The 20,818-nt window shown below is 39.7% G+C and overlaps 1 protein-coding gene across 9 annotated transcripts in view; it reads right to left on the reverse strand.

Moving 5' to 3' along the window:
* The window catches only part of MTMR3 (myotubularin related protein 3), an 87,036-nt gene that overhangs the window by 21,584 nt on the left and 44,634 nt on the right, over nucleotides 1-20,818 (reverse strand). For 7 of the 9 annotated variants that reach the window (XM_072879636.1, XM_072879639.1, XM_072879638.1 and 4 more), the window contains 7 exons: nucleotides 18,191-18,273; nucleotides 15,612-15,778; nucleotides 11,687-11,783; nucleotides 10,090-10,203; nucleotides 3,053-3,258; nucleotides 2,700-2,831; nucleotides 531-642 (listed from right to left, as the gene is read on the reverse strand). In XM_072879636.1, coding sequence (XP_072735737.1) covers nucleotides 531-642; nucleotides 2,700-2,831; nucleotides 3,053-3,258; nucleotides 10,090-10,203; nucleotides 11,687-11,783; nucleotides 15,612-15,778; nucleotides 18,191-18,273 — 911 coding nt within the window. Of the gene's footprint in view, nucleotides 1-530; nucleotides 643-2,699; nucleotides 2,832-3,052; nucleotides 3,259-3,840; nucleotides 3,998-10,089; nucleotides 10,204-11,686; nucleotides 11,784-15,611; nucleotides 15,779-18,190; nucleotides 18,274-19,271; nucleotides 19,412-20,818 lie in introns of those variants that run through there. The other 2 variants (XM_072879640.1, XM_072879641.1) reach the window with 2 other exon arrangements.

Raw genomic sequence — 20,818 nt, forward strand, 5'->3', positions numbered from 1 at the left:
AACAGGGAAGTCGTAGGGGAAACGGGACTGGTGCCACTACAGTGTCCTAGTGAAGACCCAACCTCAGAAGCTCCTGAGATGATGGGCCATTAGAGGTTAGTTATCCCATAGCATTGGAGGGCTGTGAAAAATGTCTCCTGAAAAGACACTATAAATGCCTGAAGTACATGGAACATCACCAGAACTTTCTGAAGGACAGCCAAGCTGTGAAGATTTGAAGAACCAAGAATAGCAGGCAAGCCTAAGTGCTAGCACTTAGAAGCCCGCCTGACAGTAATAACATTCTAGCATCAATACTCAAGGCTACATTATAATCCCAGATCTCATTTTCTAGGTTCACTTCAATGATAATAAACCAATGACTTGCTTTAGCTCAAATTCCGTGGAAATGAAAAAATATAGCTTAGCGTTATTACACAGGAAAGTCACCAAGGGAAAAAACACGGAATTTCAGTTTACTAATCAGCAGCAAAAGAACGCAGTTGCAGAAACATGTCAACAAAGGCAAAAAACACCAAACATCCACTTACTTTCCTGGATCTGGCATTTGTGTGCAGAGCAAACGCAGCGACTGAAAGCTCTTCCGGATAGAATGAATGTTTGCCATCCCCATGAACACTACCTCACAGTTTGGGTAATATTCTGTAGGGAAATATCAAGAAAGAGGGAAGAAACTAAAAACTACACTAAGTTTAATTTCTAAAAGAGGCTTTTTCATAAAAACAAACCACTGTTGCTGTGGGCAGATGAAATAATCTGTTTACAAATATTCTGTAAGGAGAAACTAGTACTTAGAGTTTAATAGGTATTCCAGACATTACAACACAGCATGGCAAAACAGGAAAGAGTTAGCAAAGTGTCTGTGTATCTATTTTCAATGTTTCACTTCACGTTACAGAACGCAGAGTACAAACCTATGGGAATAGTGATATTGCTATGCCTGAGGTTACAGAATGTTTTTAAAAATACTGAGAAACATCCTAAGATACTGCAAAGCATAAACAATATTTAACTAACAATTTATGGATGTTCTTAAATTTGGTAAACTAATGTGTATTTTTATATAAGTTATAGATTCCTTTTCCTAACGACTCAAAAAGGCTGAAAGGTTACTTCATTTACTGCTTTATTCTGAGTTTTTCTATATGAGGAACAAGCATCACACACGTGAGAAATACTCAAAGCTCAGGAAAACAGAAGATGGATGGAATTCCTGAGCCTGCCTTCAGATGTTGCTATGGGATGTACTCATGCAACTCTGCTCTACTGGGGAGGCAGTATCTGTACAGACAGGGTCCACTCGTCAGAGGGAGCACCTAAGAAGATGCAGAAAAATACTAATTCGATGGTCTTTCCTGGATTTAGCTTTCCTCTGTCCTGATGCTTCTATCTGCACAAAAATGGTGACGTGATAGCTAAAATGACCTTTTCTACAACAGAAAAAAAATAATCAGGATTCAGAATATGGGACACTGAGTGCCTGCACAGGAAAATGCAGTACTCTCTTAAAAGAGCATGTTTGATATCATTTGATTTCTTAACTGTTAACAGCCCGACAAATTCCGACCCAAACCAGAACATCCTGTTAGCGATGGACTACGTAACTCCAGTCAGAAGCGACTGACAGTATCAGACAATTTAAGCATTTTTTTGTCTTTTTACTGAATTATGTCATAAATAAAATAAAGCATAACATAACTGAAATTTTTATACAGAGAGAGAGAAGCAAACTTGGCAAAACCTGAAGAAAACTTAGCAGCAAAAAGGAAGCACTTAATGCAGGTCAAGTTTATTGAAGGTGACAAGCTGTTTGGAGATTTTCTACAAAGAATTCAGGAACCAATATATAGGAAGACAATTAAACTTCTTGTATAACTCTGCTTTTCTGTTTTGAAATTTTACTCTCTGATGATGAGTTATTTAGCAGTTTTGAGGTGTTAAATGGAAAATTCATCTTTTCTTACTGGTGGCTACATATCAAAGTGCAGCTATTGCAGCAAAGACCAAAACAAGACTATGTGGTCAAAATACTTTTATTATCTTATCTATAGTTTTTCTTTCTGGTATTTTTTCCTAGACTCTCCACCCATGGAATTTTAGCAGGCTGCGTTCATATCCAATAGTGACCATAAAATAACATCTTGTTTATAATACCAACAATTTACAACTGCCAAAGAACACAGAAAGTGATAATTGCAAATGTATTACAAATGCAAGATGAAGCAGGATTTCCATTGGCCTGGGTCATGAAAAATGTTTCAGCTTTAGAAAAATTGCTGAAAAGTTGTCTTCCGCACAACCATTCTAGAATGTTATTATCCTCTACAGTCAGTGGATTTTCACAAGTTTGTTCAGGTTTTTTTTAGACATTAGCACACTGGACACTTTTGTCTCGCTCTGGTTTATATATTTGACTCAGCAGGGGAAAGCTAATCAGCATATTTCACACAGTTCAGCATTTACTGAACACTGTTACCAGCTGGTTTTATGCTCTAAGAAACAGACTTAATTAACAGCTAAACCTGTCCTTTTGAAGGGCTGTGTGATAGCTGCAATGATCCAGAATTTTCATGCAGATGAATAGCACTTGCATCCACGCAGTCTGTTAAATATGCAGTACTGAAGTGTATCAGTGTAATTATGTTTGAGCAAATCCTTTTGATTAACGTAACAGAAAACTGAGAAGAAACACTGCTTACCTGGGCACTCACAGCCTCCGCCTTTGGCTCTGTTTGCCACAGCTGCTGCGTAAGATCGTGCATCTAAGATCAACAGCTTCTGAGGCTGTATTGCCAAACTCTCTGCTCCTGAAGCATTAGAGATTGAGGAATCTGGGGAAGAGGGTATGCAAGCGATGAATAACTGAAGGGATACTTCTGACATTGTTTACAACAATGATTCACTCAAGTCCCACTATGCATATGCATTGCACATACAGAAATTGGAGAATGCCTGATTAAATACAAAGGATTGAATCTGTTACAGCACACATGAGATTAAGCTTTTATAAAAAGCTCTGCCCTTTACAGAAAAGAAACAGTGACAAACGTACCAAATTCCACATCAGAGAGGTCCCCTCCGTTGGAGAAATCTCTGGAACAATTTCCATTCATTAATTTGTTACTGTTGGACCTCGAATCTGAGGCACAGGCTTTGGCTACAGACTGGACAAGGTGTTCATCATCTGCATTCCTCCAGCCCCACCAGCTGACCTCAGGCTGTCCACAGCGGGAAATAACTGCTCCATTGCTCTGGTGCCTGAAAAAGAAAAGCATAAAAAGAACAGTGCTGCATAACTTGAAGAATCAGGATGAAAAACACAGAGGGCATGAAAAATTAAATGGTGCACTCCAGTAGTTTAATTCCTGTCAGGGACCTCTCTATCGTTCAGCAGTTATCCTCAACCTGTCATTCAGTGGCAACGTATTCCACGTGCTTCCCTTCAAAATGCTGACTGTGACCGCACAGTCACTGAAAGGTAGAAGTCAAAGCCGAGGTCAGTAAGAAAAAACAAAGCATTTTCTTGCTCAATATTGTTGCCTGTTGGCCAGTGAAAGCTGGGGAACGTTTTAGAACAGCAGATGAGGCATCAAAGAGGTATTCAACACCTGCTGGATAGCCAGGTCTACTGCTGTAATACCAGAGTAAATAGGAAAGTTCAGTTTAACTCGTGCTAATTTTAAAGCTATAAGACAGGAGTAAAACCACAGATTCCCTTTTTGATGAGATTTTTCAAATCAAAACATACCACTAATTAAATCTGAAGAACGTTACAATTTTGGTAGGAAATACTGGCAGAATTTGCCATGCCTTCTGTCTGATGGTAACCCAGAACCTTACTCTTGTACATCGATGGTATCCATTTCTAGGCATCACCCATGAATCACAGGAGGCAGTCCTTGAATGCCGCAGAACCCTATCTAGAAGCCAGTGCACTTTAGGTATTGTTTCACTGGCTAAAAGGGAAAGCCCCTCTCGCATCTCAGGGTGCTAAACATCTGCAGTTTTACTCATTCTGAAGTTTGGTGTTAGCGTCTGTTGGAAAGGAGTGGCTCTGCCATCCCCTTTTCAGCTGCTCCTCCTCTCTGTGTGGGTCTTCTCCATCCCGCTTCCGGGCCCTCGCTGGGTGGTGTTTCATCTGCCGCCTCTCAAACACCGATCGTATCTCGCAGAAGAGCACCAAGGAGCTGATGAAGAGCAACAGTAGCTCTTACATGTAAGCACTGTGGTGCCAGGCTGGTAAATAACAAAGTCCACAAGCAAGTAAATTTTGCTACAGACACCTAAGTAGCACTGAAAAAGAAAATATTGTTTATTAACAGAATATTTTTCTTCTAAAATGTGATATAAACTGCAAGCACTCTATATACTGATAAAACATCAGAGAACTGGAAAATGGAGTACAGAGATAAGTCTATCAATAAAAAATATGTTTGGGACATAACTGAAGAATGACCTAACATGAATGTAGCTATCTTCTTCTGGGGAGTGACATTAAAAAAAAAAAAAAACAGTTTTTTTTTTTTAATGTCTGAGGAGTTAGTAGTTATTTTCTTAAATTTGACCTAGCTTCTTGTACTACATATGAAGAACAGATTTGAAATAATTAAAACGTATCCAACCATTGCAAACATACTTTGAAAAAGCTTTCAAAACTCTCCCCTATAATATATTATAAAAAGAGACTCCTGAAACATATTATCACTGTAATTTCACTTACTGCCTCCACGCTGGCACATCCCACTGCTGCCAACAGAAATGTAATTCCCCATTCACTGAAGTGTTTACATCTGGCATTAACAACGTTCTCCTTGACCTTCACTAGCAGTACCCTGAATTCAGAGGGCCTCAGCCATGGCAGGAAAGGAAGCCCAGCTGTCGGTATGAAGAGCTGCAGGTGGAGTGGCCAAAGCAGAGAAGAGACACAACTTCTCTCAGGCTACACGGCGAATAAACGATGCTGAGGAATGGGACGCCTAGAAATTATTACTCCCTGCCCTATGTCCCATCTGAAATATCCTACCACTTAGCCACACGCTGTTCTTCTCTATTTAAATGGCCTGCAGACACATATCCCTTTAAGCACATATCCCTTTAAGCCTCTAGGCAATGCCGTTCTTGCTCAGGAGTCCCACCAGAACCCCATATTTATAAAGTATGCATGTGCCAATTACAGTTCCTATATGTTACGATGCAGCAAAGTATTTTGCAGTCTTCCTGCAAACAAAGGCCATCTTGGCTTCATGTCAACCAAGAGTTGTTCAATCCCCTCTAATAAGGCGACTGCACGGAATGGCGAGGGTTAGCTGAATCTTTAAGCAATTTAAACAGTTGACTTGGACAGCCCTGAACAGGAAGAAAGCCCACCCAAACCTATAAATCTTAACTTTTTTTCCTCTCACCACTCTAATACATGTTTGTGGAGGTGTGGCAGAGCTGTCCAGCCCCAGCCAGCTGCTGAGCAGCAGCACCACCTCTGCCGTGTCACCGCGGGGCACAGCAGCAGGCGGCAGCGCCTGCCTCGTGCTACTCATTCAAAAGCAACACTTACGTCGGGTTAAGGCTCCTTGTTGCAAAAAACTTGAAATTATAAAATAGGTTGTGATACGGTATTTTAAGTATTTTTCATCGCACTCTTGTAATTGTATCATATAAAATGCCTTCACTGAGAGGAAGCAACTGACACACTGCATTAACTGAACCAAAGGAAAAGCAATCTGAACCCCGTGGCACTTGCACCAGGTGCCAGCCGACTGCATGCAGAGGAAAATGTATTTCTGCTGAAATGAGTAACCTTCCAGAAACAGCTCTATTGGTATCAAATTAGTTCAGCAAAAAATACGTGCCAATCACTGAAAGGCCACCTAGTTCCCCCCTACGTTTGCACAAATAACAAAAGAAAATAAAACATCATTATACGTGTAAGAAATCTATTTTGAACACTCAGATAAGCTCATTTATTTTTCCATATGGTCTCCCAGATTTCATTACTACCTGCCTGCGGAATCATTTTCATAGGTTCATAACCAGTTATATTTTCATCTCCAGGTTCTTGCCTCCCATTTATACGACAAATAATAAAGAATCGTTAGGCCAAAAGTTGAGTTCATTGAGAGCTGTGAATCCCTAACACTCCTAAGCCTGCACAAATATGCAATGTTCAGATGTACCGGCAGAAATCAGCAAACAATTCTATTTACAGTAATGCTGGAGGTCTGAGGAATCACACTCATTCCAACTGAACTGGCCATGGGAATAAAAAATAGTGAATAGTTTAAGTGTGATTCCGAGGTCCCTAGAGATAGAGCTGGGGATAAGATGGTGTCACTGAGGTCTGTGTAACCAAAAAAAGATTTTAAAAAATTAAAGCCAACCCTCCACTGCAAATTTCCTAACCCTCTAGAGACAAAGCAGCATGCAGCCTCCCTACAGAAACTAAACAGTAAATCACCATTAGATAACTCTAAAGCCCTTTATAAAGCATTGTGTAACTGTATGATGTACGGTACACCTCTGCACGTGCTTAATCTTCCTTGTGTTCAAGCAACCTTTTGAGTACAACAATAAATCCAGCAAGTCCTTGTGACTACAAAGACAGGGAGGACTAATGAAGGTTTGAATAGCTCCCTCCATAGCATTACTTAACTACTAGTACTTGCAACTGAAAAAAATCATTGCAGCAATTCACGAATACAATTCAGCAAGGACGGTACACGGCAATTTTCTGTTTACCTTGGCTTCCTGTGCTGCCAGAAACACTGCCTGCAAGGGTAATCACCTTCAGCAGTGGGCAACACAAAAAGACACCTTCAACAGAGCCAAATCCCAAGCAGGTTCTCATGAGTTTAGGACAACGTTTGTATAATGTATGAAGTCCTCTATACTGTTTTTCCACAAAATCCAAAAAGGCTTCTCCCTAACATTGATTTTCTGGGATCAAAACAGATAAGCTACAAAAAACATGTTACAGGCCAGATTTATCTACATAAGTATGTGCCCAGATTTTAAAAAACTGTAAACACAGAGAAAACCTGCAGAAGCTGGGTGTGAGATTTTTCTAGAAATCTGATCATAAAATAGAAGCAACGGTCCTGACAGTCCAATCTCAACTGAGTATTTTTGAAGCTTGCCTCTGAATTCAGCCCGCTCAGCTTTTCAGCCTGTGCATGCTGTCATAGCTCTCGAATGCTTTACAAGAACAGACAATGAGTTTTTTGTTGCCAAGTGTCCGTGCCTCTGGTCTCTCTGTCCCAGTGTTCAGTATCTGAGACAAGCTATTGGATGAATTTTAAAAAATTTTCCCCCTGAGGTAAAGCAAAAAGAGCAGATTTTTAAAATGTGATCAATAATGAAACTAATAGCCCCAAAATCCTTTTCAACAGATAAAAAATGCTGAATGAGCTTTTGTCCCTTACTCCTCCAAAAGGAAGAAAAAAGCTATTTTTCTGACAACATATAGAGAAAACTATACATGGATTTCCAATCACACGGATCATCAACCACTAGCTGATGTGAGTTCTATTAGAGCGCAGAATGATGAAGTGGATGTCTTGAGCAATCTATTACTAAATGTCAAGATAAGGAAAAAAAGAAACCAAAAAGACAAAAACTTTTCTCCCACTGATTTTAAGATTACAAATGAAAAACTATGTGGTAATTTAACATACATAGTCTCATCAGAACTGCAGAAAATTGAATGCCAGGAATCAAACAATTTCAGTCTGTGAGGTCTTTTGAACATTTAAATCACTCTCCCATAAATGCCCCAGAATGTACGCTGTACAAAGAAAGTGATTTCCTTCTCCTGCATAGTGATGAAAGGAGAGATGTGTCCCCGCATTAAGCGTGCTTGCCGGTGAGGTGTCCCCCAATTATGTGACAACTGCATAAAAGGCACAAAGTTGCCTGAAATACAGCATTCAGTTGAACACAAAACCATACATAAATTACACTATTCTCTTATACATACATATAATATACATACTTATATGTACTACCATAATAATAAAATACCTTAAGTCTTAAAAAATTAGCATATGCTGGAAAGCATTTTTCCCCCTCACAGAACTGAACAGAGGATGGAGCAATTCCTTAACATTCAGAAAGAGAGCACGCTAACCCCTTTATTATTTGGAAGAAAAAGGAGAAAAGATAGGAGGATTTAAGGACAATGGTCTGCTGCCACAAGCTAATTTGTTCTCCTTTCATAGAACAAGAACTCTTAAGCTAGGCAAATAATGGTTTGTGGCCTACTCTTAACTCTTGTACGCTTGCTCCTCCGACCCAGACCATATGAATTTGTCAACTTTACTGCTCTCTAAATTTAGCTTGCCACTCAGGCAGCAGCTTTTCCCTTCTGTCTGTTTAGAAGGAATGGGTGGCTAGGCAGACTTAATGGAGTTATCAGTATTCATTACCTTTTTAATCTCTTTGTCATCTGATTTTTTAAAGAGATTTAAAACATTTATGGGAGGATAACTACACCAGGAAAGTGGCCAAAGTATTAAATGACAGGTTCCAGAATATTTGGAAAAAAACAGATGCTGAATGCTGTTCAGTATGAAATGCTGTTTCTTACTAAAGAAGCTGCCAAAAAACAGTATCTCAGAAAAGCAAGTTTGTTATGAAGAATTGCTGGAGTCAATCTAAGGAAGAGACTGTGATTAAAAATATCTAAAATATGTAGATAGGGCTAACATGTACATTCTTTTGTAATTTGAGTTTTATATCTCCCTTAAATAATTCTGGTATTTGTCCTTGTTTATACTGCAGTCTGAGTATTAGCCAGAGGAGAATTAGAGAAAAACCAAAGGAGTACCTAGCCACAGATGCCATTTACCATTCCTTCAGCTATGTTGATGTCTTCATCTAACATTTTTTCATTTTCATATAAAAAAAAATAAAATCAATCTTAACTGAGGTGACTGCTCTAGGAATGACTCGCAGGAGATGCAAATGCTGAGTGCTCATACAATATGTGTTTGGGATTAAAAGATAAAAACCACTATTCCCACTCAGAGTGAACGTGTAGTAAGTCTGCCTTACCTCATTTATGGCTTGACAAGGGCCAATATGCACTGCTGTCTCACACATTCTTGGAGTTTCGAATAGGTCTAAGACCATACATATATAGGTAGCAAATGCAGAGACAGAGACCCCAAGCTATCAGGCCTAAGAGGTCATACTTTGCTGTCAGTTAAATAAAGGTCTGAACATTTGATATCTAAACCCTTAGGGTGGTTTGTGTTTTGTTCCAAGGTCCTGTTCTCTACACCACTTCTGGGATCCTTCTGCAGTGGAACAGCAGGACCTCACCCCAGACGGAGTCCCAGGGCGGATCAGCTCGGGTACCACTCCACCAGGCAGCACGGAGGGGACTCTGCCTGGAGAAGCCGAGGCTGAGGGTCAACCTTCTCGCTCTCTACAACTACCTGAAAGGAGGTTGTAGTGAGGTGGGTGTCAGTGTCTTCTCCCAAGTAACAAGTGATAGGATGAGAGGAAATGGCCTCAAGTTGCGTCAGGAGAGGTTTAGATTGGATATTAGGAAAAATGTCTTTACTGAAAGCGTGGTCAAGCATTGGAACAGGCTGCCCAGAGAGGTGGTGGAGTCACCATCCCTGCAGGAGTTCAAAAAACGTGTAGATGTGTCACTTCAGGACACGGTTTAGTAGGCACGGAGGTGTTGGGCTGATGGTTGGACTAGACGATCCTAGAGGTCTTTTCCAACCTTAATGATTCTGTGATTCTAGGTTTTGTTGCTTCTTCCCAGCCTAGTTCTCCGACTCTACCCTAGCAGGTCGTCGGCCTTCATGCAGCTTCCCTCCACATCATGTTATACATGCAAAAATACACCAAGATGCAAGCCAGACCTCTTCGCTTTGAAGAAATTATAAAAATATTATTTTAAAATACCTTTAACACTTTTGCTGAAGTCTGTCAGGCTCAGTGAGGGGACATCTGGGGCCCAGAGGAGCCTGAACACCTTTCATTACAAGCCAAGATTCCCAGTTACAACTCATTTCAGCTTTTATTTGCTAGAACACCCCATTTACAGCCTGGTGAAAGCTGTTCCACCTGTAAGATCCTCACCTGTACACAACAGCAGGGATACGCTTCCAGGATCGAAAGCTTGCCACACTCTCTAGCTCTTTATCCGTGATCCAGGCGGGAACTATGATTTCCTGGGGATAACTACCACAGAGCCTGTGAGAAAAGTGGTGCAAAGGGTTGAACATACGCAATACAGAGCAGTTACACGCTTCCCAGGTAACACACACAAATAAGCAGCTTAAGCAACCTGACAGCTGTTCATCTCGGCAAACTGCCATTTTGTTAATTCCTGTTTTATTGTATGTTAATAAACCCCTCCTTCACATATACAAAAAGCACTGTGAACATCGAGGTGCATAAATGCGTTTCTGCTGCTGCTGAAATAAACTGGACCACAGAAAATAAATTCCAGGTCTCTCCATGCTGAAGAACTAGCCAGTCGATTTCTGGGTCATAAAACACAGAAGCAGAGTCACCCTGGGCTACTGGATTCAAGACAGAAAACTTGTGTAAGTGTGGAAAAAGTACATTGGCTAATCAACCCTCGCTGAAGGCAGGCATCTGCGTGCACTGGCTTATGTTTGACTGGCTAACGGGAACTTTCTTCTACTAGATGCACCTCCTACCCCACGATTTAACTAATAGAGCCATGACTGCCAGTGAGAACAGTGCAAGCAGTCAGCAGTGACTTCAATAAATTGGTGAATCATCAACTAGTTCACCCCCACTCCATCCCCTTAGAGAGGCATTTACTGCACAAGAAGGACAGACACAAACACGTGTCCAAGACCGTTCTATTCAGAAAAATATATCAATCATCTTGAAAAAATGCTCTTTTCTCAAGTGCTGGCCACAAGAAGGAAAGGAGCAGTTTGTGTCATTCTGCTTCCATATGACATAAAAAGTTTTTTTCCTTTTTCTTTAGTATTAAATACGTAAAGGATAGCTATTTTGTCTTCCCTAGATTTTGAGGGACCAAGACAGATATTCTTCTTGCAGTGACACCAACTACCAGCTGCAAGTCATTATCCTGCAAAGGCAGAGCAATGAAAGAGGTTTCATCACAAAATGTTACTGCTGGGTTTGCTCTGAATTGGATTAGGGATGAGCCAGTACACTCTGTCCTTCCAGCCGTGAATGGAGGAACACCTTTCTCTGCTCCAGCAGCTAGAGAACAGGACATTTGTCTATGCTTTCAGGACCACAGAAAGTGTTTTCTCTTATTTTCAGGATCTACAAGCTTAACTCTTCCAAACCAACTTTTTTTTTAATACAAGTCTTTGTCATAAGTCAGAGAATAAGACACAATTAAAAAAATGTCTTTTAAAACTTCAATCAAGCTCCACTCTTTGTTCACTTAAGGCTTCCCTTTCTTCCATTAGAATGCTTATTCTCTAAGTCCTCCAGCAAGCGCATCAAAATCTGGTATTTCTAAGCCTACAAAAATCGTAGCAGCTAATAAAATATTAAATAATACTTTAAAAGCATATTTTTCTATAAAACAACAAAAAATCATAATTCTAATTGTCCCTTATTAGGAAATGTAGAACTTGGAAAAAGTTCCAGTAATCTGCTATAACAAAATTGGTGTTTCGAGATGCCATTTGGCTGTGAATTAGCAGCCCACATAACTTACTTGTACTTCTCATTGATGTTGGAAATCCTCCAGGCATTGTTCATATCAAAACCCATCCGCTCCACTTCATTTTTAAACCTTGAAGTTACATGTTCTCCTGGGTATCAAGTGCAGAGAGAGAGAATAAATGTGAAATAAGAAGTAAGATTCCTACCTTTCAAAATAGAGAAAAACACCATTGCACTCATACTTATTAAAAACTGAAAAGAGAAAGGCACAGTCCACAAACACCATCTACATTTCACAACCCTGTTTTGAAAATCCGTATCAGGAGAACCACAGCTTGTACCGATGGCTCTTCCTGGTCAGCTCTCCAGAAACGCCAAAGTCCATCAAGGACTTTTTCTCTGAAATGACCAGCTTCTGTAAATTCATATAAGGAACAATAACGCTGCAGACCAGAACCAAGCACATCAGCAAAAGCAATTTAGATCCATCAGCAGCCTTAGTGGGAAAACGCTAGTAGTTTTTTCTTTTCTGAAGTTCAGAAGAATTTTGTATCAATGAGAAGAACGTGAAACTCTGCTCTGACTGATATGTGAAGGGGTAATACACAGAATGCGGTCTGGAACTTGGGCAATCTCCATTAAGTATGCAATTTCAGCCACAGGTTTCCTGTATGACTGTAGGCAAGCCCTGTAATTTAACCTGCATCTCAGTTTTCCCTCTGTAAACTGGACATTATTCCTCCATGAGTCACGTGGAGATACAAAGATAAAATGCATAAATGATTGTTTGACACAAATATCAGTCACAAGATCCTCACAAATTCCTGGATTAATATATTAAAGGAACTGCAATGGGCTCCATTTATTTCCTAGACACTTTTTTAAAAGTATCAAAATACAATTGAAAAATATACAATGGCAATAAAGAATAATTATTCTGATAGACAGAAAGTCTAGAGAATTAGAAGGTACTCAATCAACATGTAGAAGAGAATAACGTACAAAATTTCCAGGTTCACAGAGCTAAGAAACGTGATAAATTTAATGAGCATGTGAGCAACACTAGGTAGAATGATTCTGAAAGTCTGTCCATTGCTTATCTCTTTAAATTACTGTATCATTAAATCATGAGGCAGAGCATCACCCAACAGGGGAAAAAAACAATCTGTTGAAAAATTAGTGCTTTAAGTATTACATCTTTCCATTATACATTTCAGAAAACCCTTAAAGTCTTTCAGTACCTGAGATATGTAGATACGTATTTATCTCAACAATGTAAATGTACATGTCTGAAACAATTTTTTATGTGACGGTACAGAACAATTAGGTATAAGTATAGAGAAATAGGTACATTAAGAATAAAGATAGAAGCCTAACTACAGGACTTAATTAACTGTGAAATAAAAACTATAATGTTATTCATTCCTACAGGTCAGATCATACACTGACAATGGCACTTTGCAAATCTAGACATGCTTTACAATATGGACAATGTGCAAGAGATCTCCATAATGAGATTATTTTTCTGACACTTTTTGAAAGGTAAAATGTGAGAATGAACTTGCACTGTGTGCAAATGGGGAATATTCACTCTCCGAGGTACATGGCGGTAAAATCTATGGACCTGACTGACCTTCATCACTTATTCCCTTTACATCATGTCACTGGTACAACAGGACCATAAAAAAGAAATAGTTCTGCCTCCTGTGTCGTGCATTTTCTGCAGAAGGCTAGTCTCAGTATTACACAGGCACCGTAGCTCTGCTCTACCTTCCTTATCGTCAGATCAATTAGACTGGAGCTTGCCAACAATTTCCCGCTTCTCACATGAAGTCTGCATAAGCTTGAATTTATTATCTTCTAGCCACCTACTCAAATAGATCAGCTGCTGGAGTCCCTGTTTTACAAAGCTGGATGGCTCCACAGAGGTGGCAGCTCTGCAAGGAGCCCTTTGATCCTCTGTCAAGTACAGAGGTGAAACTGGGACAATACATTCCAGCCAGCCAACCACCTCTGTCATGGTCTTCCTTAGCAGTGACTTTTCTTTTCTTTTTAAAAAAAACCAAACAACCTTTATTGGAACAGCAGCATGCTCTTGCAGCACTGAGGATGGGCTTCATTATCAGCTGCTTTGAGGAATGGTCACTAAAACTTGTGATACATCCTTAAGGATTTTTCTGGATAGCAAATGAGAATATGGGAAATATCCCCAGTCATCAATGCTGCATACTGCTAGTGAGTTTTAAGAGAAACACATAAAACTACATGAAAATGAAATATTCTATTTGATTTCCCCCTCTTAATTTTTCAGCTACTGTGCGTGTCGTGAAATCATAGATTTTCCTCTGAGAAATGAAACCCTAGCCTTAACATTTTGTCCATTCCTCCTGGAATGCTGGTATTTTAAGAGGCATTTTGAGCCAAGATGGATAATATTTTTGAAGCACCCCAATCAACTCTCAAAATCGGAGAAAAAACAAGCTATACATTTTGTGGACTTGGGCTTTCTGACTATAAAAGCTGATCTTGTGAGCCACAGTTTTATCTCCCATTACAGACTCTGATAACAACTTCTATTTTTTCCCCAGAAGTTGATACTTATTTGAAGCAGTTTAGTATTTTTGTCCATATCTACCAAATACTGCGCTCCTTGGATGTAAAAAAAAACCAATTACAATGTCTTGGGATTAACTTCTTCCATTACATTCCCATAGATTTATTTCAACTATAATTCAGCTCTCAGAAGGAGAGTATCTACCACCAGAATAAGCAAGCTACAGGGAAGAAAAAGTTACTAAATTAAAGAAAATTATTTGACGGACACAGCTACAAGAAAAAAAATTAGATTGCTAAAAGTTAATAAAAAGGTCGATGCTGCTTCTTATCCCAACCTAGCATTAGGTTGAAGCCCATCTGTTTCAGTGAGGAAGAGAAAAGGACTACAAGGAGACTTAGCAAGCCACCTACACGTCTGCTATCTTCCAGTTCCTGAAAGATCTGAGTTTAAAATTCTGCCCTGAGGACTTTTTTGCCTTTTTTCAGTAACTGCTAACATAAAGTGTGTAAAGTGCAGGAACAGGAACCGGAACCAAGGAGCACCTCCTCCCACTTGTGTGCTACCTGTTGACTGCTCTTCCTCGGATGCCAAAGAGATTATAGTCTTTGCTCAGCCCCAGACCAGCTTCAGTAATAAGGACAGAATCACACCAGCATTCCTCAACCTGATAACTTTTCTCAGATCTGTGAACTGTGAGCGAAGAGAGCCTCAGATTGGAGAGGGCCTGGAACTCAGATGTCCTTATGTTCAAACAACTGCTATAACCATCAGCATCCCAATTTTTATCTTTTATTTACTTGTGGGCTTCTAAAACTTTCCAGCAAGGATGATATTGTACTAAAATAGGTCGCTGTCTTGCAGCTGTGAATGAACCTCAGGAGCAGCTCAGGGACTTCCTTCTCCTTAACCTCCTGCTCCTCAACATCCATGTTGAAGACCGCTGTTCCAGGCAATTACAAAAATTGCGGGCACAAACAATACAAAATGTTTTAGATTGAAAGTTGCTGCCATGGTGAACAAAACTGTATTAGTATTATACAAGACTCACTAAGTCAAATCCACCACTATAATTTCCTCAGGATATTCAGGTACTGCTTTGCATATTGATCCCAAAGTGGCTATGGTGGGAGCTAATCTCTCCTTTGTTCAGACAGAACAAAACTCAGACTGTGCGGCACCTCGCTGCTGTAAGTGAGGGTATACTATACCTATATAACTACCACATACAGTATATTCACCAGCCCGTGAAGAACTGCAAGAACTTAAGTACAAAAAAATTTCCATACTGGAGTTTTCCAGGTTCAGTTTACAACAGCACAGACTGAATTGTTTATAACTTTTTTTGACAGTTCTGGCTTTCAGCAAACAGGCAGTTACTAGTCAATGCATTTGTGATGATCCCCAAAGTGTTCCCACATACCTGGCCGACACAAATCCCCATGCTGTTCCTTCTCACTAGCATATACCTCCATACACCAAGCGTGATAGGCAAATGAGAAAAGGTCTTCTATCTTCGAAGGCGGGCGGATGGCATTGTTCAGTCGCTTAAGCCAATCTTGACACTGCTCAAAAGTAGAAAACTGACACCTGTCCCAGAAACAAACATTTATCTATTAATTTTCAGTAAAAGATGCCAGATGATAAGATCTGACAGGCTGACTATGAAAACATCCGTGAAAGCAAAAAGTGAGAACAAACATCTTATTGATAACTTAGTTCTGCTTCTATGTACGTTCTAATGGATAGTAAAAATGAAACCTTGGATATTAGTAAAGAAATACACACATAGGAAGTCAAAATAAACTGTAAGCAGGAAAGCAATGTTCCGTGATTGTGAATAAACCAGCAGTATGCCCTACTAGTCGTGAATGAGGGAGACGCTTATGCATATGTTTACTATAAAGCCAAGGACAGTATCACTGAGTTCAGTCTGCAACCTTCACACAATCGAAGACAGGAACGTGTTACAGCGACTTGCTGACTGGTGATCTCAGATGGAAACTCACGAAACCATCACATACGTTATAATCTATGTATTGTATTCCCATAAACAAGAACACATTTTTCATCAGACATAGGAGAAATATCCATTTGGTTAATATACTTAATTTGAGAACAATGAGGACAAACTCCAGTGTCTGAAATCTTACATTATTCCCCTATCTCATATGCTAAGATTCTCTCTCTGGCCTTGGTGGGAAGCACAAACAACGTTTCTGAAACTGAGCTTTGCCTAACATTACAGGCTAACAACAACAACTAGCAAGAATATTCCCTGCACAGGAGAAACTAATCTTCAAAGTACTGTATTAAAATTACATTAGCTTGTCTTTTCAAAGAGGATTCCTGAACCCTTTAGAATAAAAGGGTGGAAATAAGATCAGTCATTTATTTTGCTCTGACAGATTTAGTCAAGATTTTACAGTTATAAAATATTCACCAAGTATTTACATTCAGCTCCGTCTGTGTTCTACTGCATTCATGGTTAATGATAGCATCTGTATTCTCTAAGGGCAGGATTTATTACTCCTATCTGAAAATATCTAAAAGTCAGTTAGTGGAAGGAAAAAGACATGTCCAACTCATGAAACATGCCTAAATAGCTGCGAGGAACTGCAGCCTGGAGGTGTTTATTTCCCATCACTGACTATAAAGCAAGCCGAGACTACTAGTGTAGACTGGATAATCCTCTATGAAATATCCACAGCCAAGACAACATACATCTCACCTAAAGACCCCATTTTCTTTCTAAATTCTTTTAAAGTTAGTGTTGTAAATAACAAGTACTATCTCCACTTGAGCCCTATTATTCAAAACACAAACTACTTTGTTCATGAAAAAGAACATGAACATGTTCTAAATCTGGTATCTCAGCCCCATACTTCATGATCTTCCAACGGCCAGTGTCACCAAGTACTGATTCTCAGAGATGCAATTTTGAAGGGAAATTCTTAAGGAAGGGAGTAAATAAAAATAATTTGTATTCATTCTACAATTGAAGAGAAATAACAAATTAATGTAGAGAGGAAGGGTGACTTTTTTAAATGTCAAGAGCTACAAGTTAAGAGGAAGTTAAATATTTAATTCAAATTAAACTAAATATTACTTCTAAAGTAAAATCAGTCCTCATCAAAATACAGCATTTCAGGAAGCAGCTGGCCTGTTAAACATTCTGAGTGCTCAGATATGACTGGGGCTCATTTCATTATACAAAAGGTACTGCCAGCAAACATTTAATCAAAAAGAAATGTTCCTTTCTTGTTAATTAAAGTTTATAGATCAAAATTAATTTCTGCAGCAGAAAAGGAGGAAATAGCTGTAGCTCAGGCTCAGTAGCTCAGACACTCCTGGGGCAGACTCTGAAGTCTGCTGAAGGACAGACATAAATAAATACCCCCTTCTACATGACGCTATCTACTTTACTGGCTTACAGAGTGGGTTGCAGACCTGGCTTTACCTTATTCCCTCACTTTCTTTTCCAGTAGGCTATTATGTCTTAAGGACAGCAACTGTACCCTCACAGCTGTTAAAAACGCAGGGTGCCTGATGCTATTCAGAGTGCAGGTTTCACGTAGAACTGTACAAGCCCATACCTTAACCCTCCAAACCCCAAATCTTGATTAAATGCTTTTCCAAAAAGTATGTGTTTCAGCGGTTTTATCTAGTTCTGTATCTTGTAACTAATTGAAGCAATACATTATAACTGATTGTAAGGCAGGGAAAACACAGTGAGACTAAAATGAATTTCAGAATAAAGTCAAGATCAGGCACTTGGGCTCAGACCAAGGTTTGCTGCTATACTGCAAAAATGCAGACCATCCTGCTCTCATCCTCTTTGCAGAAATGCCCAGCTACCATATGCAAAATCAGACAAAAGAAAATATTTTGAGAGAAAGCAAGGCCCCTAAGTAAGAAAAAACATTTCCTTAAAATGTCACAGCTGTCCACAGCATGAGGAAAGCAAAGCTACCCCCCATTCAACATTCAGCCTATTCATACCTTATAACCTTGCAGTCTTTGCAAGTCAAATGCAGTTGAAATATATCACGGCACTCAACACTTTCTATAAGCTGCAATGGAACCTGCAATTAAAAAGATTATATAATTTTATTTCAAACAGCACTAACACTGTAATTTCTTTGCATATCTCACAAGGATTTATTATAGGACTATATGGAGTCTGAAAAGAGAGAGAGAAAACCAAAGAAAACTAAGTATAACTACTTCAACAGCTCTGAATTATGGTACTATATATCAGTAGTTTCAGCTCCATTGTTGTATAGTCCAAAAACCTTAAGGGTTTTGAAACCCATGAAAACAGCTGAGAAGACTGCAGCACTGGTGACAAATGTGAAGGCAGGACAAGCCGCAGAAACCCACAAGCTGCTCTCATGGAAGCATCTTTCTCTCTTATAGGTCCAAATTTAGGGATCTTGGGAATATAATTTTAGCTGTGTGTGTCAAAAATTAACTGCTAAGGAAGATCCCCCTTAAGAGACTGCTGGAGTCTAGATGCTTGCTATATGGAAATATCCCATATTTCCTCTTCAGGGAACACCCATTTGGCCTGTTTAGATCAACGCTTGTGATCAAAGCAGCCATGTTTAGCATAATAATGCTGAATCATTCATTTTTAAAGGTGTAGTTATATGCACTTATGTTTTATGGCGCATGTAACTAGCAGAAGCTTGATCAGGCAAAACATGTAAGCACATGCAAGTACCTTTAAAGATAACCACAAGATTAAAATATTAGTTTTCATTAATAGTTTTGGACCTTTACCTGAGACAGGCAAATGTACGTTATTATCTTAAATGAATAAAAGTTAGTATTCGACTATCTCATACATTACTGCCTAAATTCCAAACAGAGAATTTAGCTAATACTGACAATAAACATGAAGTGTAAAACTGTTTGAATTGTTTATTAGATGATATTGAACATTCCACAAGGCAACAAAACCTCTGCCATCGAGATCCTTCGATACAAAGATTATCAGAGAAACATTCAAACATTCTGTTATCTTCTTTGCCATCCGAGGAGCATGATCCAGCAGTTTACGTTCTGGCTTGGGGCTCACCAGATGGGGCTGTAAGACCCTGCTCTGCCAGTGCCTTCCATATGACTCTGGGCAAGTCCCTGAAGGTCACCTCCCATCAAGGATCTGGGGTGAGGAATCAAGACAGCTTCTACTCGGGCACCACAAAGCTTAAAAAGTACCTGATTTTAGTGGAACGAAAAAAGGAAATGGAACTAAAAACAGTAGGCAAGGGAAAGAGATGTCACAGAAATACAAACCACAAGAAAACTTACTCTGAGCACGAACGCCTAGAGAAAGCTAATAGTAAATGCTGTGCCCAGGAGAGTGATCACAACTCTCGTGTCTCTTGAGAAGGCAGGCACACAGCTTGCAGCTGCACCTCACATTTCCCTGCCAACTCAGAAGTCAGAGTCCACAGCCTTCTCCTGAATGTAAAAGCTCAAATAAATGCCCAGAGCTCACAATCCCCAGAATACAGCAGGCAGGTATTGTCTTAATAGCCAACCTTTATCCTTGCCCTTGTCAGACCACAACCAAGAAGCAGTGCTGGACTCTCCTCAGCTGGAGAACGTACTAACCCTCACCTCCCATGACCAGCGAGGCTGGTACAGGTAAGTTACTCTTTGTTCCTTTTGTTGTAACTGGGCCATTAAAGAACAGAAAATTCACGCACAAGGAGGCTAAACAAGATGGTGTCTAACTCGACAGCCCAGTAGTTTGGGTATTCAAACAAAGCTGGAACTTGAATTTTGGTCCATGTTTTCAGTCTTAGTACTGCTTTAAGATCTGTGATAGTCCAATATAAATTACATAACTAGCAAGATGAAGGGGCACATGAAATGAGGATTCCCTCCTGTGAGCTAAGCCCCCTCTTTATTTGCCATCCTTAAGCTCAGACTGACTGCAGAGTCACCTGCAGAGAGCAAGTGCAGTGAAGGTGCTGACAGATACCAACGTAACGCAGAGTGTTTAAATGCATTACAGACAAGATCAGATGTACTGTTGCTATAGGTAATCCTTTTATTTTAAGTGCTAATTTCTTCCATGCTTTCTCCTATTTGATTCTAGTCTGCAAGGTAGATAAATTGTTGTCATAGTTTTGTCTAATAAATTAAGGAACTGGAACAGACCTCAGACTGGAGAATCTTCCTTTCTTTCTTACTGACTGGACAGCCTCACATACACCCAATAAATTATTTAAATCTACCCTTGACTGACATGGCACCAACATGGAAAGTAAGGTACCTTTCCCCAGCTAAATGAGTTAAAACTCTAGAAGACTTGCTTTCTTAGTCAGATGCTGCTTTGTCTGTTAATATCCTTTTTTTTTCCCCTAAGCCCTCTTTTATGGCATTTTTTCCCATGTCCATCTTCATTTAAGCAGTTCTTCACCTTGCTCCCTCCTCCTAGCAGTCTGGTTCTGGCTCCCCATCCTCCTGTCTGCACTCTAATGACATACTAAGTGTTCTTCTACTCCTGCATTATTTTTAATTTCCTTCTTTCAAAGTCACTCTTTGTTCTACGCCCTTTCAATTTGCCCTCTGCTCAACAGCCATTCTTTTTTCCTCTTGACAGCCTACATGCAG

The sequence above is a fragment of the Ciconia boyciana genome, chromosome 15, assembly GCF_034638445.1.
Source record: "Ciconia boyciana chromosome 15, ASM3463844v1, whole genome shotgun sequence".
Lineage (NCBI taxonomy): Eukaryota > Metazoa > Chordata > Aves > Ciconiiformes > Ciconiidae > Ciconia > Ciconia boyciana.